Here is a 17,500-nt window from a genome sequence, read left to right on the forward strand (position 1 = left end):
GATCAGCTCGTGATGATGACCGTGACCTTTGGTTCAAGGCTGCCGTCATCGCTGTTCCAATTGCTGGAGGCTTCATCCTCGTTCTTCTGGTGTTACTTGCTGTACGCATGCTCAAGACAGACTCTCGGCACCATCGACGTCTAATACAAATCCGCCAAGACCGCAATTTCACCAAAACTCAAATGTACATATCTGACCACTTTGTTGGCAAGAAACATCAGTGCTCACTCTTCAACGAAAAAACTGGGAAAATTTGTTCAATTCTTTACCCACCAGAAACATCGACGTCAACATGCGTCAGCTCTACAAAACCCACCGTCCCCAAACCCATTTATACTTCAACAGCTCATAAAAACCCACACCATAGACATTCATACGTCGGATTGATGGGTGATAATAAAATGTATGATAAAAGAAGTAAAAGATTGAAAGATTCGGGTGGGTCGTCTGTTGCTTCGACGGTAAAATCACCACCATCTGCAATACAATCTTCTTGTGATAATTTGTCAAGCTCATTCTCCAGCTCAAATTCAAAAATTATGAGCGGCAGCGAATGCTGCAAAGAACACTGTGGTAAAACAAATAGTAATTTTAGTATTAACAGTAAAAGTTCTGCATGTTCTGGCAGTCGTGGTTCTGTTTCCAGTCAGGATTCTTTACACAGCAAAGGAAAAGTATTTATTGACAATGACAATGAGAATCAAAACCAGGAGCGTAAATAGTTGAACGCAAGTTCACCACACAGATCTTTCAAACCATGAAATGTATGGGTGTATAGTCATTATTGTCGATGTGTGATAAAAATATTATTATGATGAATACCTGGTTGTGTTTGTATGATTGTGATTTTGATAATTTGCCTTTACTCGAGAATCAAAATTATAGATATTGATATATTAAGTGTTTCCATTCATGATTATGAAAGTGTCAAATGTGTGAAATAAAAATCTAAAAAGGTGTGTATGAAACATTACCAGTCAAAGCAGAAAGAAACACATGTAAAAAAAAATAATCCCAAATGATGATTTTTTTATTTATTTATTTTTTTCTGCCTTGTCCGGCATACACGTCTCATACACAACTCTTTAGATTTCATTTTTTAAAATGTTTTTTAAAATTATTTCCATCGTTCCTTTTTTATTCAAACCGTTATTCATTTTGCAGCACTTGAATGCCATTTTTCGGGAATAAATCCAATTTTTGTTCACGGTCATACTGCGTCTGTAGAGGAAGTAAAACTTAAGCATTTATTCACAAAATTAAAGTCAAAGAATTGAATTCAAATTGCTTTACGTCTCTGTCTTGCTCTGACAAATCATTATTTACACTTTGGCCAGAAAGTTATTTTTGAAAAAATGTCCTTCGTCTTCTCAAAGTCTCAAACCTAAGAAGTCAGACTTTTGACAAGTTGAGGATAAACTAATCCATTGCTATCCAAAGTGAAGTAGTTTTGGCCAAATGGGAAAAAAGTCTTTTGTCAGAGTACGGCATTAATGTCGGTACAATAAATATTTTAGATAAATTTCAGGGCACAACAAAGGATCATTGATTTTTTTAAATTTTGTTTTTGTCATGATTTATTCAAAAGACCAGATCAAGAACATTTTTCATGCACCAAATAGTATAATATCGTTGTCCCCAAATAAATGAAAATTATATGCTTAGGGATTAAGTAATTAAGGTACACGAATGTTACCATTATACATTCTAAAATAGCTTTGTTGCTTGTAGTAATAATAATATGATTAATTTTATCTTATTTTTAAAATTTATGTCACTAAAAATTCTATCTACTGACGAATGGTAAAAAAGTGACATCACTATCAGAAGAGACAAATTACTTAGAATGTGATGAGGTGAAGATTGAGTGAATAATTTATTGTACATACATTTATTTTTATTTAGTGGTCATGTGTGTATAATGAATTACGTTGAAGTTGATTGGATGAAGACTGAGTAATTTATTGTACATACATTTTGATTCAGTGATTATTTGTGTATTTTGATTCACGTTGAATGCGATGAGATGAAGATAGAGAGAGTAATTTATTGTACATACATTTATTTTGATTCAATGATTATGTGTATATTTTGACTTACGTTGATAGCAATGAGAGGAAGAATGAATGACATTATTTATTGTACATGCATTTTGATTCAAGGATTGTGTTTGCATTTTGAGTTATGTTGAATGCGATGAGACGAAGACTGGATGAGTAATTTTCGTCCATAAATTTTAATTCAGTGATTGTGTGTGTATTTTGAGTTATGTTGAATGCGATGAGACGAAGACTGGATGAGTAATTTATCTTACATAAATTCTGATTCAATGATTGTATGTGTATTTTGAGTTATGTTGAATGCGATGAGACAAAGACTGAGTGAGTAATTTATCGTACATATATTTTGATTCAGTGATTGTGTGTGTGTGTGTGTGTGTGTGTGTGTGTGTGTGTTACGTTGAATACGATGAGATAAAGACTGGATGAGTAATTTATCGTACATAAATTTTGATTCAGTGATTGTGTGTGTATTTTGACAGCAGATATGGGCTTCCTAGTTAGATTGTGATGTTTTAATAGACATATCAGTTATTAATTATTACACTCTTTAATCAATATTAACTATACTGATAATTGTGTTTAACGGGAAGCTTTGAAATGTATTAAATAGTTTAATGCAATTTAACAGTAAATTACCAAGGTTGGTCCTCATCACTGGGGCTCTTTGTCATTGTTTTTATATCATCAGTGATTAGTTCTCAATAAATTATCTCTAACATATTAGAAACGATTTTGCGTGACGATACAATTATCTGGCAGGCACAAGTGATGAGCATTTTACTTAAACGCATGCCATCAGTATATGCAAATCTTTTTGGAGTCTGGGATTTCTAGGTCATCTATTTCAGCAATCACCACGAACCAAGATTGTCCCCAACATGATTGGAATTCACACTACTTGGGAAAGGACTTAAAGATCAAAACACAATTACCCCCCCCCCCCCCCAAAAAAAAATCGGGGAAAAGATCATTCAAAAGCATAACTGTCTAATTTTCCTTTGGTGTATGAGCAGGGAAATGTTCTTTCTTAATTTTAAGATTTTCGTGTGTTTTTATTTTATTTAATTAATTTTGTTTTTTTGTTTTTTTAAATTTTGTCTTCTTTTAATTTATTTTATTTTCATCCTTTCTTGCTCAATGGAAATACGGTATAAAATCTTCTGGATAGATAAGCTTGTATCTAGATCTAATTACTGTAACTCACTCTTACTATTTAATGAAGTTGACATCTTAAAAATCAAACATGTATCGTACTTGTTAATTTCCTCTATTTTGTTTAGTTGTCCTATTGATGCTATGCGTTTAACCAAAAAATCTCACAAATCCGCCAGCCGGAAACAACGTACAACGTACACAAAACTATGTGTAACCTGGAAGTCTTCATCAATTACTAGGTTTACTTTGTTACATCGCCATTATATTAGGCAATCCATGAGAAAATGTCTATTATCATTTCTTTGAATTTAAACTCGCAATTTTTAAAGTAATTTTTTTAAAAGTCTGGGACATTTAATTATGCTGTTTAACTCTCTCCTTCCCGGCCATTTTCAGAAAATTCCCCGTTACGTCACACCCACCCTACACAAAAATAGATTTCTCTTACTCAAACAGTTAAGCAATAAGTACATTCTATTTTTAAAAAATCAAAAATCAAAGCTTTAAACCTGCTCAAAGCGCTTTTCAAGGGGTCCCTGGCCAACAGCAACACTTAACATGTTGGACGTGACATGACGCCTGTGAGGCGATATTTCATTTTTTTTTTTCGGACAGAGACAACGCTGTAAACGGCCAGGTACTCATTTTACACCTGAGTACAGTGAGAAAATGTGACTAAAGAGCCTTTTCCAAGGACTCAACTATGCGCCGAGCGAGGCTCGAACCCAGGACCTTCCGATCCGAAAGCGAGTGTCATACCATAAGACCACATAGCCGCAAAAATGATATACATGATATTATTGTTCAGCAAAATGATCTCTACAACACAGTGTCAATTTATTATAATATGTGAAAACAAAAAATAATTCTTTGAAGTTGTGTTGGACAAAAGAAATCAGAACGAGAAAATTGTTGGTTGCTTTGTATCGTATGTAACGATATTCCTATGGGTGGTAGGGAGAGACGTTAACATAATATCATTTTCAAAAGATTTCAGCGAAGACCGATTATGTCCTGTATTTCGCTTTTCTCTTTCGATCCTTCCTATCTGTCCTGTTGAGGCTTAACAGAATGAATGTAGATCTAGTATTACTTGCGTTATTCAAATGTATAATATCACAATGTAGACATTGTGCTTCCATTCTAAACATTAATAACTGATGAATTTTAAAAAATCCCCACAATGCTTTTTTTCTTTGCAGCGGTGCGTCCACAAAGACATCTAATCTCGGGTCAAGTCGGTATCTATAACATTTCAATTTTTAAAAAAATTTGATTTTCCTTGAATTTCTAATGGATTTACTTATGATAAAAATGTCCTATTTGGAGAAGAAGAAAAAACCTCACAATGATAATAATATGATCTATCACTTTTGATTAATGTGGTCAGAATACCTTTATTTCAGATGACCACGTACTTGTCATTAAAAAAAAAAAAAGGCAAATAATCTCAAACGCGTTATATTAAAATCTTGTAATGAGGCTCGTTAAAACTCGCATCAATACATATTTTAATATAACTCATGAAATAAAAACAATAATAAAAGACACCCATTACTAATCCGCCATTTATTCCAGTCCGCGCAATTATGCCACAAATTGACGAAATGCCTCCTTTAAAAAAAAAACAAAATTCCAAGATAACTTCTACTTTCATAGATAGATCGACTAAAATGGCACGTAACTTAAAAAAAAAAAAAAAAAAAAACTTAAACCCGAGTCCTCCTTGGTCCATGATGTTACAAATACACACACGAACACTCGCTTGCTCGCTTGCACATTCAATCAATACTGGATTAAATTCACGGGGCCCCTTAAACTTTTATATTAGCAACTGATTTTATTGATATGTTTTATGATTATTTTTATGTTGATATTTATTGTTTCAAAACACACACAAAAAAACATAAATTGTTTTGAAAGAGATTGTTAAAATAAGATTTATTATGTTACTTGTGTTACTTTTTATGATGATGGACATGAATTATTGTGAAATTTACAGTATTTGAATTTATTTCGTTGTTGATGATACAGGCATGAAATAAATGGACATTTGATAAATATGAAATTTTCTTAAATGTGTTGTTTTTCTTGTGGGGAGAGATGGGGGGGGGGGCGTAGAGTTTTTAATTAATTTTTAAAAAAACGCCAAGTCGAATTTCAAATTTCTTAAATTAATAGTAATGACCATGGTAAGACTGTGGTGATGTTAATGATTGTGACTTTAATTTCGATAGATGTTGATGATTATGCTGACGACGACGATGATGATGATGGTGATAATGATGATGATGATGAAGATGATGATGATGGTGACGACGACGACGACGATGATGATGGTGGTGGTGATGGCTTTGGTGGTGGCGTTGTTGATGATGGTAGTAGTTACAGAGGGGATTGTAATGGTTTTGGTCATAGTCAGAGTGGTGGTGGTAGTGGTGGTGATGGTCCTTAACCAGTTAAATGTCGTATTCTGGAAACTCGTATTTAAAGATTTGACTAGAAAACTCGTCCTTCAAATATCGATCGATTTAAATTACCCTCATCTGACAAAAACTCTCAAACACGGGACTTCACGATGTCTGCTTTAGTCCCATCTTTGAGAGTGTTTACATCGATCGATATTTAGACGAGTTTTCTTGCCAATTTTTAAAATAAGAGTTTTTGCAGTTAACTGGTAAAAAGCCAGAAAGCTCGTTGAGCTGGAGTTTTTCCGGGTCTCTGTTGCACTCTTGTGTTTTCCTTTGGATATGACGATATACATATATAGGACATGAATTTATCACAAGTGCTTCCCACCAAGTCTAACAGACAAAGGAATCCAATCACTGTTGTATGGACAAAGAAGTCAACAAACTGGACTGAAGACGGGATCGGAACTGTACTCTTTGTGAGAGCGTGTGCTCTGCCAACTGGGCAGTTTAATAATCACTCTGATGTGTACTGTTATTGACGCTATGCGTTTAGGTAAAATACTTACACATACGCCAGCCATATAACGTACCAACGTTTCTTGAACGTTTACAGTCTGATTGATATATTTAATGAGAACTTATCACCAAAATGGATATCTCAAAAACAACAACAAAGAAGAGCTAAGTTACGTCAATTTCGTTCCTTCTATGGGCGTTCGTCTGAATATATTTTGTAAACATTTGAGTGTAATCCTTTCAGTGGGATCCTGTGCTTGTGTCTGGATGAGACCTTTAGGTGATCTCAAACGGTGATAGCATGCTCTTGGGATATTTTTCTTTCCCCTTTTTGAACCAGTCTCCTATGTCTTACCTTTCTTGGGTGCTTTTATTCATAAAACTAAAAAAAAATTGACAATCCAATATTCTTCTTTTTTCTTTTTTTACTGGCGCTGAAATGACTTAAAAGTGTCGTAAACCATTAAAAACAAACAATTTTGTAATCAAGTTTTTGATAAAATATCCATTCTTTAACCCTCTCCTTACCAACTACAAGAAAATCGTCACATTCGTTACGATGCAACCAAAACTTTCTCATGATTATTCTTGTTTCTCATAAACTTTGAAAAATGTGTTTATTATAGCCGTAAAAAATTAACACTGTATTGTAGAGCTCATTTTGCTGAACAATATTATGCATAGAATGTACTTGTTAATCTTCTGTTTGAGAAAGAAAAATCCATTTTTGTGTTGGGTGGATGTGAAGTTTGGGGAAAATTCTGAAAATGGCCGGCAAGGAGAGAGTTAAAGTTAAGTGAATGCCCTTATGCCAGAGATTCTGTACAAGAGTCAGTCATATAGAGCTTTCAGACAGTTTCAGACCAGCTTCAAGGATATTGTGTTTATGTTGCTCTTAGATATACTTCTGATCTCTGAAGAACTTATTTTTTCTCTTGAGCTTGAGCTTCTATACTTGAGCTTTTACATCGCGCAATAGCCACTTAACATGCTCATTGTGCTTTACTAGGTGTCCCTAGCCAACAGCAACATATAACATGTGGGACATGACGTGACGCCTGTTAGGCGAAATTACACTTTTTTCCCGACAGAGACAACGCTCTTAACGACCAGGTACTCATTTTACACGGTGAGAGAATGAGAGTATTGAGCCTTTTCCAAGTACTAAACTATGCGTCGCTCGGAGCAATACTCGAACCCAGGACCTTCCCATCCGAGGGCGAGTGTCATACTTCTAGACCACGTAGCCGCACAAGTACTTGATACTTGATAGCAAGATTTAAACCATTAAACTAATTCATCATCTTCCTTTTTACTGGCGTTGAAATGCTGGAAAGTTTAGAGTCGCATCCAAAAACAAAAACAAAATTCTCTCTCTCTCTCTCTCTCTCTCTCTCTCTCTCTCTCTCTCTCTCTCTCTATATATATATATATATATATATATATATATATATATATATATATATATATATATATATCTTTCTCTATCCATCCATCTATCTATCTATCTATCTATCTCTTTTTTATTCTTTCTCTCATTCTCCTCTCTCTCACTCTCCTCTCTCTCTCTCTCTCTCTCTCTCTCTCTCTCTCTCTCTCTCTCTCTCTCTCTTCCATCTCAATCTCTATAAATCTCTTTCTATCTATATGTGTATCTATAAATCTATCTATCTATCTATCTATCTATCTATCTATCTATCTATCTATCCATCTATCTATCTATCTATCTATCTATCTATCTATCTATCTATCTATCTATCTATGTCGACCTATCTACCTACCTATTTATTTATCTATTTATCTGCATACCCCTGTGTTAGTGTTATTCTTTTCCCTAGCCCTGAGAATTAAACTATTGTCCACCTACCCAGAGTAACAAAAGATAGAACCAGAAATCCCATGTCTTGAGAGATTGAGAACGATGATATCAGTTGACGTGGTGCATGCAGCCAGTCAGATACATAGGACTGGTTTTCACGATAAGCAAGCCAGCAGTAGTATTATCATTTTCTATTAGTTATTTCCCTATATCTACTCGATATTACCCTCTTATACGTTGCTAGATTATCCCCTTTTCCTGGAATGAGGACGGTTTTGTCTCGGCCCTGGCTAGAGTCTTTCACCGCGAAAGAGGCAGTCAGTTGTGGAAGCAGTTTGGGTTTGTTTGTTTGTTGTTTCTTTTTTGTTTTGTTTTGTTTTTCTTTTATGTTTTTAATTTTTGGTGGAGGTGGGGTGGGGTGGTGGGTTTTCAAAGTTACTTCTCTCTTGTGGGTTACATAGATATCTCTTCATCTTGAAAACAACGAATGTTTCGATTTTCGCGTGAATTACGCGATGTGTCCATTATAAGATAAAACGCATTGATAAGCTGGAGGATATCCTGAATTCTGTAATTTTTTTGCCATTTTTTAAAAGCTAGTAACAGAATCGACAGAATTTAATGACTATAATTCTTCTCATCGCAATTTTCTTTCAAAGCGAAGCTGTAAATCTCCAAACAATATGGCTGCTCTGCTACTTTGTTGACGTAGAAACTTTCCTTGGCAATAGGATTCAGTAGTCTGATGTCATGCCACCCGGCAACGGCGGCCATTACTTTTTATTCTTCATGCTGGCTATAACTTTTCATTCCCTTTTCATATGCCTTGTGATCAGAATGTGTAAAAGTCAAAGCATGATCAAATTTATGGATTGTTTTTCCCCCGGAAACGCTTTTATGCTAGCTGGAGAAATATTTCATACGGGCGTCCGCCATTGTTCCGATAGTTTAGAGCCAGTGTTACTAAGTTACCATGCGTCATTAGGAAGGAAGTGACGTTACGACTATTGAAGAGTATTAGGCGCTAACTAAAGAAACAAGACAAACTAAGATTTAGTGTCAAAGGTCAGATTTAGTCTGGGACAAGAATTTAGTAAGGCTTCGTAGAAATGAAATTTCGTAGTTAATAGGGTTCAACAATCGTGACGTCACTTCCCTCATAATGACGCATCGTAACTTAGTAACTGGTTCTAAACTATCGGAACAAGGACGAACGCCCTTATGAAATACTTCTCCGACGAACATAAAAATGTATCCAGAGGAGAAAAACATTATAAATCTGATCATGTTTTGACTTTTATACATTCTAATCAAATGACATGTGAAAAAGTTCTAGCCAGCATGAAGAATAAAGCTGCTTGTTGCTGGGCGGACATGACGTCAGACTATAGATAGAATGAAGTTGACGTCACTCAAGTCTTTGTTATTGTTTTTTGCCATCCACGTTTATGAGTAATTCTCACTAAACTGTATTAAACCTGACTATAAACGTTTAAGATCACACACAGTTTTGTGTGTTGGTCCGTTATACTTCCGGATTGCAATGTTGTGAGCTTCTAAGCCAAGCGCACACTATCTATTGAATCCTATTACTCTGGTCATTTACTAAGTCTTTAGTCCCCCTACATAAGGATGAATGGGCATGGAAAACGCGCATAAGGAGAAGAACGAGCCCTGTGCCCTGCTTGTGCCTGTGTCGGACTCTCTTGAATGAATGGACCAATTTAAGACTGGGATCTACTTTTGTAACCAATCAATTCTTCTTTCTTTAACTTATGCGCTGTGACCCAAGAGTGTTGCTATCACTGAGCTCTGAATTTGTTTAGTTGTTCTTTTGTGTTGTGTTCCATCTCCCTTTTTAAAGCGCTCAATTGACCTCAAAGTGTCACCAATGCAGTCTAGTTAGATCTAAACAAACAAAACAAAGTATTTAGATATCACACACACAAAAATGAGCTTTTAAATTGAGCAATATCCACTAGCCCAAAGCGCTTTACAAAAGGTCCCTGACCAACAGCAATAAGTAACATGTAGAACGGGACATGCCGCCAGTTAGGCGATATTAAATATTTTTTTCAGACAGACAACGCTGTGAACGGCCAGATACTCATTTTTACTCCTGATTATTGTGAGAGAATGTCAGTAAAGAGAATTTTCCAAGGACTCAACCATGCGCCGAGCGAGGCTCGAACCCAGGACCTTCCGATTAGAAAGCGAGTGTCATCACAAGACCCCATAACCGCACAAAGACGGCGATGCCAGCAAAACTATGAATTATATCTCAAATATAGCACTAAGTCTCGGTATCTTGAACATGTCCTATGCGTTTTAATGTAGCTACTGCCTAACCCCAACAAATGCTTTCTTTCTTTTCGGTCTAAAAACTTTTAAAGTTTCACAGATTGATCGACAATAAATGACCTCCGGTTTTAAAATGTTTGGAAGTGATAATTTTTTATCGATCATTCTTTTGAATAAGTTGTGATTGATGTTGTTTTAAAAGAATAAAATGTTTATTTATTTATTTATTTATTTATTTATTTATTTATTTATTTATTTATTTAATTATGTATCTATTATTTTTTTTTGCCAAACTTTAAAAAATCAAATATGACCTGAATTCTATATGGATTTTTTTTTTAAAACAGTCAGTGGATAACAATTAATTTGATGTAGACTATTTTTTTTCTCTTTTTATCTGTCCTGGATATATAAATGTGTTACGTCCAGCACGACGTGCCCAAATTAGCAGATCTGATAACCGAACGTATTTATGGGCCTGATTTTAACATGATTTTAATGGACAATATTACGTTCTGTTTTGGGAGTATTTACCCAACATCCATCCATGAGCCCATAACATGTGCGGCTATGTGGTCTAGTGGTATGACACTTGCTTTCGGATCGGAAGGTCCTGAGTTCGAGCATCGCTCGGCGCATAGTTGAGTCCTTGGAAAAGACTCTTTACTCACATTCTCTCACCGTACTCAGGTGTAAAATGAGTACCTGGCCGTTTACAGCGTTATCTATTTCCGAAAAAAAAATTTGTAACATCGGTTAACAGGCGTCATGTCCCGTCCTAAATGTTAAAATGTTGCTGTTGGCCAAGGACCCCTTGTAAAGTGTTTTGAGCACATGTAGTGGATATTGCGCTATATAAAAGCTAATTTTTTTATATATATAAAATCTCCCCAAATAACAATTTGGGTTATCAGACCTACCAATACATGTCCGTCCAGCAGAATGTCACGCAATAAACGCCGTAACCAAAAACCGGAAACCTTTGTTTTAGTATCTTTATCATTATTTGGAACGAATGAGAAAGATGATAATTGGTGGGAAAAAAAATATATAATGGAATGGAATATCAAAATAAAAACAACAACAACAACAAAAAAAAAAAAAAAAAAAAAAAAAAAAAAAAAAACACCGTACTATCAAAGTGGGTAAGTTGTTTATGGATAGTGCCGAGAATGACGTCGACAAAGAACACCATTATCTCGCATTACTCGAGTTATCAATTTTTTTAAAGCAATGTCTAGACTGTAGGCTCATAATCTCTCCTGTCGTGAAACAACCTGACCCCAACTAAAGTGTGTAGATTATATCTATTATTTCTGCATGAGAAATAAAGAAAGATTGGGTAAAATATAACCATACACTCATTAAAAAAAAAAAAAGCTTGAGCTTTTATATAGCGCAATATTCACTTAACTTGCTCAAAGTGTTTTGCAAAGGCTCACTAGCCAACAGCAACACTTAAAATATAGGTGACATTTAAGATATTTTTTTTTCAACAGACACAACGCTTTTTTTCTACTCATTTTACATCTGAGGACGGTGAGAGAATGTGAGTTAAGAGCTTTTTTTCAAGGACTAAACTATGCAACGATCAGAGCGGGACTCGATCCCTGGACCTTCCGATCATAAGGCGAGTGTCATACCACTAGACCACACAAAATTTACTCATCTACAAATAAAATACATACACAATGCCAATCCTGCCTAAAGAACAAGACACACAACATCCAAAACAGGAAAACCCGCTGACTGCACCGATAAGATTTGCATGTTCCAGATTTATTTCTTTCAGTGCATTCGTCATGGCTTTAGATAATTATATCTCTGTGTTGTAACTTTACATTTTAATGAGGATGCAGCGAGAACGGATGGCGCCGTTCGTTGACAGGTGAATAAAAACTAGTTTGTGATATACCCATGGGTTATCAGGTCAAGACCTGGCTCTGAAATAATATGTGAACTGGTCTTGATACTTGATATATATATATATATATATATATATATATATATATATATATATATATATATATATATATATATATATATATATATATATAAGATAAAATAATATGTAATTAATGTTGGGATCTCAAAGCGTTAGTTGTGTCACAAAAGCTAGGAGATTGTGATTGTTGTATGTGGGGTGTGGGGTAGGAAGAAAGGCGGGGGAGTGTGTGTGTGTGTGTGTGGGGGGGGGGGGGGTCTCAGAAGGTGGTACGATAGCGCATTGTGTTTTGTTTTAGTTTGTTTTATTTTTGTTGTGTTTTTGTTGTAGAATATTCTTGTTTATTTGTTGACTTATTTGTTTTTTGTTTTATTTTATTTTATTGCTTTGTTGTTGTTGTTGTTGTTTTTGTTTTTTTTTTCCGTTATTGTTTAATTTTGTTGTTGTTTTTATTCATTTTATTTATTTTTTTATTTATTGCTATTGTTTTGTTGCTTTTGTCTTTATGTTGTTTTATTGTTTTGTTTCCTCTGTTTTGATGTTTGAGGTTGGGTTTGTTATAATATATATATATATATATATATATATATATATATATATATATATATAATCGTGTGATTCGCCCTTCTGAAATTGTCGACCACTCTTTGGGATTCATACTCATCAATATTTCACAAACATGGATAGATAGATAGATAGATAGATAGATAGATAGATAGATAGATAGATAGATAGATAGATAGATAGATAGATAGAAGCGGAGAGGAAGAGAGAGAGAGAGAGAGAGAGAGAGAGAGAGAGAGAGAAAGAGAGAGAGAGAGAGAGAGATAAAGAGAGAAAGATAGAGAAGGAGGGGGGAGGGGGGATGATGAATTTGTGTATTGTTACAGTGAAAATCATTAAGGTAAACGAGGAAAAGGAAAAGAAAAGAAGAAAAGAAGTTTGTATCTACGGTTTTAAGTTTGACTTCATTTCATTTGCAGAATGTTAAACTATTATCCCTACTCCCTTATCATTCCTCGCTCCGCTGGAAAAGTGGGGATTTCTCACATCTGCTGCATGTTTATCCCCCCCCCCCCCCCCCCCAAAGTCCCAAATTATTTCCCTTTGCCCATGTCCCAAGTCACACAAAACCCCAAGGCTTTGTGCAGGGATTCTAAAAGTAAAAGACTATCATTACAGCCCAATCTCCCATGCCTTTCTCTCCAAGGATCGTGATGATAGCTTTTATCACCAGATCTCAAAAAAAAAAAGCTCCATCACTCCGCTTTACCTTTAACCCAACCAACAATGGCACGAGAAACGTTAGGGTATGCATCTCCCCCATTGTAAGTATAATAATTAACATGGTAGTATAACGAACGATGCTCTATAATTTTCGGTATAATCCATGGGTTCGTTTCCTTAAAAACGGAAATAAGTGCAAACCACTGCCATTGAGTTTCATTTTACTGAATTCGGAATTGTTCATTGACAAATTGTATTCGTGTTCGTTTCCGGTTGCTTGATTTGTCGTTCGTGAGCTCTTGAAATTTTTACCGCGTAAATAATGTGATCGATGTCCTAATTATGAGATAAGTCTCGACAAATCGATTGTACAGTGCAGTTTGGTATAATAAGATCATAACGTCACTGTGTAGCCATTAAAAAGACTTAAAGATTTAATTTAGTCCCAAAACTTCAGGATTCAACAGAATGACTTTATTAAAACCGACGTACATATACGTAAAGAAGTGCACGTCGATTAAAACCTATCAGTTGTGGACTGTTGAGTGCGGAACTTTTATTCTTCGATATCTTTTGAATCAATATCTTTATAAAAATTTTTAAAAACATATTTGATTTATAATATTCGCGGGAAAACAAAGCCGTCAATGTAGTGACTCTTTATTTCGAGAAAAGAAATCGAAACATTTTTATTGTAAGGAACGTATCCGAACTGTATTACAGCATACTTCTCCGCCACATTATATAATATATACTAACAACCTTCAGGGGTGCCAACCAAATTGTACTCTCTTACTGACTGTAACCGCAGACATCACTTAATTAAATAGTAGCATCTGGCTTTACACACAGAGCATCCACTTAACTTTGACGGGGAGCAGTCTGTTTCGGTGCAGCCCTCTATACCATCTTTCGATGTGATAGATAAACATATTTAAAAAATGATATTATACACAATTTCAAAATGCAATTTGCGGGTTTCCATACTTCAGGCGCTTCTCGATGCTTCATATTCCTCAAGTAGGCCATAATATTTTTTTTTTTTAATACCGATACAGGTAAAGTCGACTTTAAGTAGCTATGAACTCACACATTAATCTTGTTTCAGTTATTCATTCACTCGTAATCGAGTGTAAAGGCCAATGACGTTAAGCCGGGGTCAAGGTTTCATCTCATTGTCTCACGTTTAGATACATATACAGATCCTTCTTGGTTTTGTTTCGAGATGAAAGACACAGCATTTGACATTGTAGCCACAATTAAATGGATACTGGTATACAACGGCATCACCTCTCTCTCTCTCTCTCTCTCTCTCTCTCTCTCTCTCTCTCTCTCTCTCTCTCTCTCTCTCTCTCTCTCTCTCTCGTTTTAGACTTTTGCTAAGTTGAAGACCATCTTAATCTTGTGACATAATATGAAGAAATATTTTTATGGACAAAATGAGATAAACAATTGTTACGGAGAGACGAGAAGCTGGTCGGTTCAACTCCGAGGTAAACAAGGCTAAACAAGACATGAGACGGACACAAAGGCTTCAGGTGTCTGGCAAGTTAACGGTTTTACGGACGATGACAAGGGCTTCTTTTTTTTAATTTTATATATATAGTGTTGTTTTTTTTAAATATAAAACCACTGAAATGTTTATTTGATTAGTTTTTATGAAATATACGATAACAAATCTGATTTTCAAAGGTGTATTGAATAACACGGCACTCACAGCATAAGATAATAGTAAAATTGTATCCATGTTTGTATCTTGCCATGCATAGCAACAAGAGGTCAAAAAGGAACCATCAATTTTGGTCAGAAAACTCGTCCTTCAAATATCGATCTATTAAAATGACCCTCATTTTGGCAAAAATTCTTAAACCTGGGACATCGCGACTTTGTGGTCGTGTGGAAAGACACTCTCCCCCGAATCTGAAGGTCCCTTGTTCGAGTTCCGTTGTGGGCGACACAAGGTTGAGTCCTTAAAAAAGGCACTCACATACTCTATCCAAACGAAGGTGTTATATGTCTTCCTGGACGGTGCGTATCGAATTTATGTTTTTAATAGTAAGTGACAGCTCCTTAAAGGCGTCATATCGGCCTCCATGTTAAGTGTTGCTACTGGCTTTGGACCCTTTCGTAAAGCACTTTGATCACATTTTTGCGAGAACCACTAGACCTACATATTAAAAGTTCAAGTTTTTGTGTGTTTCTTTTTCCTTCCTTTAACTCCTCTAAAACAGAGTGGTTTAGTTTTATGTTAGTTCAATGCCTCATCTATTATTATTATATTTCCGCATTTCAAACAGTGAACATTCCTGACAATATTTTTAAAAATTGCTTTTTATTTATTTCGTTTCTTTACTTTTTTTTCTTTCTTTTTTTTTTTTTTTCCTTTTGTTTAAAATGGTGCTATTCCAATTCTGTCCCAGGTAAGGAGGCATCGAATTCACTGTCTTGTGTTTTGTTATATCTAGCTCTCTCCGTTCTCTCTTGCTAATGCTATCTATTGTTTTCAGGGTACACGCTTCAGTCCACTCGTCTCCCGGCCACTGACGTTATCGCATCTGGCATCAACGGGCATAGCTAGCTGGACGGCCCATGGACATATAGGTGTATGTTGTGTGTGTTTGTGTGTGTCTGTGTGTGTGTGTGTGCGTGTATGTTGTGTGTGTGTGTGTCTGTGTGTGTGTGTCTGTGTGTGTTGTGTGTGTGTGTGTGTTCGGCGGGGGGGGGGGGGGGGGGGGGGGGTTCCGTATGTGAAAGAGAGGGAAGTCTGTGTGTGAGTGTGCGTATGTGTGTGTTGTATTTATGTTTGTGATTCACTCCAAAGGCACAAACACACACACACACACACACACACACACACACACACACACACACACATAGCAAGCAAACACAAAATCTCAAAATAAAAAAAACAGATATTATCATGTCTTTATCTCATTATCAAGTTCTTCCTCAGTCTCTTTCTTGACACTCTTAAAATATGTATTCCTCTGACTCTCTTATAGATAGTTCGAAGATGACGTCACTCAGGTCTTTGTTATTGTTTTTTGCCATCTGCGTTTATGAGTAATGCTCACTGAACTGTATTAACCTGACTATAAACGTTCATGGATACACACAGTTTTGTTTGTTGGTCCGTTATACTTCCGGATGGCACTGTTATGAGCTTCTTAGCCAAGTGCATACTATCTATACATTATGCTCATAAATGATAAAATAACTGTATGCAAGTAATTAAACTCGATACAACTTCGCGATGTATAAAAATAAATAACATTATGAGTAGCTAATGAAATATGCAATCAAGATACTTAAAGAAATGAAGAAGAAAGTAATAGTTATGTTATGAGGTAAAAGGGAACAAAAGTGTGATGTCACAAAACTGGTTCCAACTTCACTGGAAATGTAAAATCACTCTTCGGGAGAACTGGATATATAGATAGAACGAAGATGACTTCACTCAGGGCTTTGTTATTGTTTTTTCCATCCACGTTTATGAGCACTTCTGACTAAAGTGTATGAACCAGACTATAAATATTCATGGTAACGCATAGTTTTGTGTGTTAGTCCGTTATACTTCCAGATGGCAATGTTGTGAACTTCTTAGCCAAGCGCATACTATCTATGCCTGGTGTTATTGATCTTCTGGTTTCAAAGTGATGGCATCTTATTTTCTAGTCGAAATATATATTGATAGAATGAAGTTGACGTCACTCGGGTCTTTGTTTTTTGGGGGTTTTTTTGCCACCCCTATTGTGATTAATTCTCACTTAACTGTATTATTCAGAGTATTATAAAAGGTCATAGTTACACAGACTTTTGTGTGTTGGTCCGTTATACTTCCGGATGGCAATGTTGTGAGCTTCTTAGCAGAGCATACTATCTATATCCTGGTCGTCAATACACATCACCCATCCTCGCTCTTTTACGTCCGTAATCTTAAGAATCTGTCAATACACCCTAATACTAAATAAAGTTATGCCACCTTATAATTCAAGATTTAACCTATTCATTATTATTGGTCACATGCACACTTCCAAAGATTTTGGAACCGGAAGAGTAG

General features: G+C 35.5%; 1 protein-coding gene across 1 annotated transcript in view; it reads left to right on the forward strand.

Annotated features, from left to right (window-relative positions):
* LOC144965973 (uncharacterized) overlaps nucleotides 1-4,851 on the forward strand; it is a 78,104-nt gene extending 73,253 nt beyond the window's left edge. The window contains exon 3 of the mRNA XM_078901890.1: nucleotides 1-4,851. This exon is cut by the window's left edge and continues 45 nt beyond it. Within this exon, the coding sequence (XP_078758016.1) occupies nucleotides 1-722 (722 nt within the window). The 3' untranslated portion in view covers nucleotides 723-4,851.
* Nucleotides 4,852-17,500: the final 12,649 nt, after the last annotated feature.

Source organism: Berghia stephanieae, chromosome 2 (genome assembly GCF_034508935.2).
Source record: "Berghia stephanieae isolate SIO BIC M18660-M18661 chromosome 2, UCSD_Bste_1.3, whole genome shotgun sequence".
NCBI classification, from domain to species: domain Eukaryota; kingdom Metazoa; phylum Mollusca; class Gastropoda; order Nudibranchia; family Aeolidiidae; genus Berghia; species Berghia stephanieae.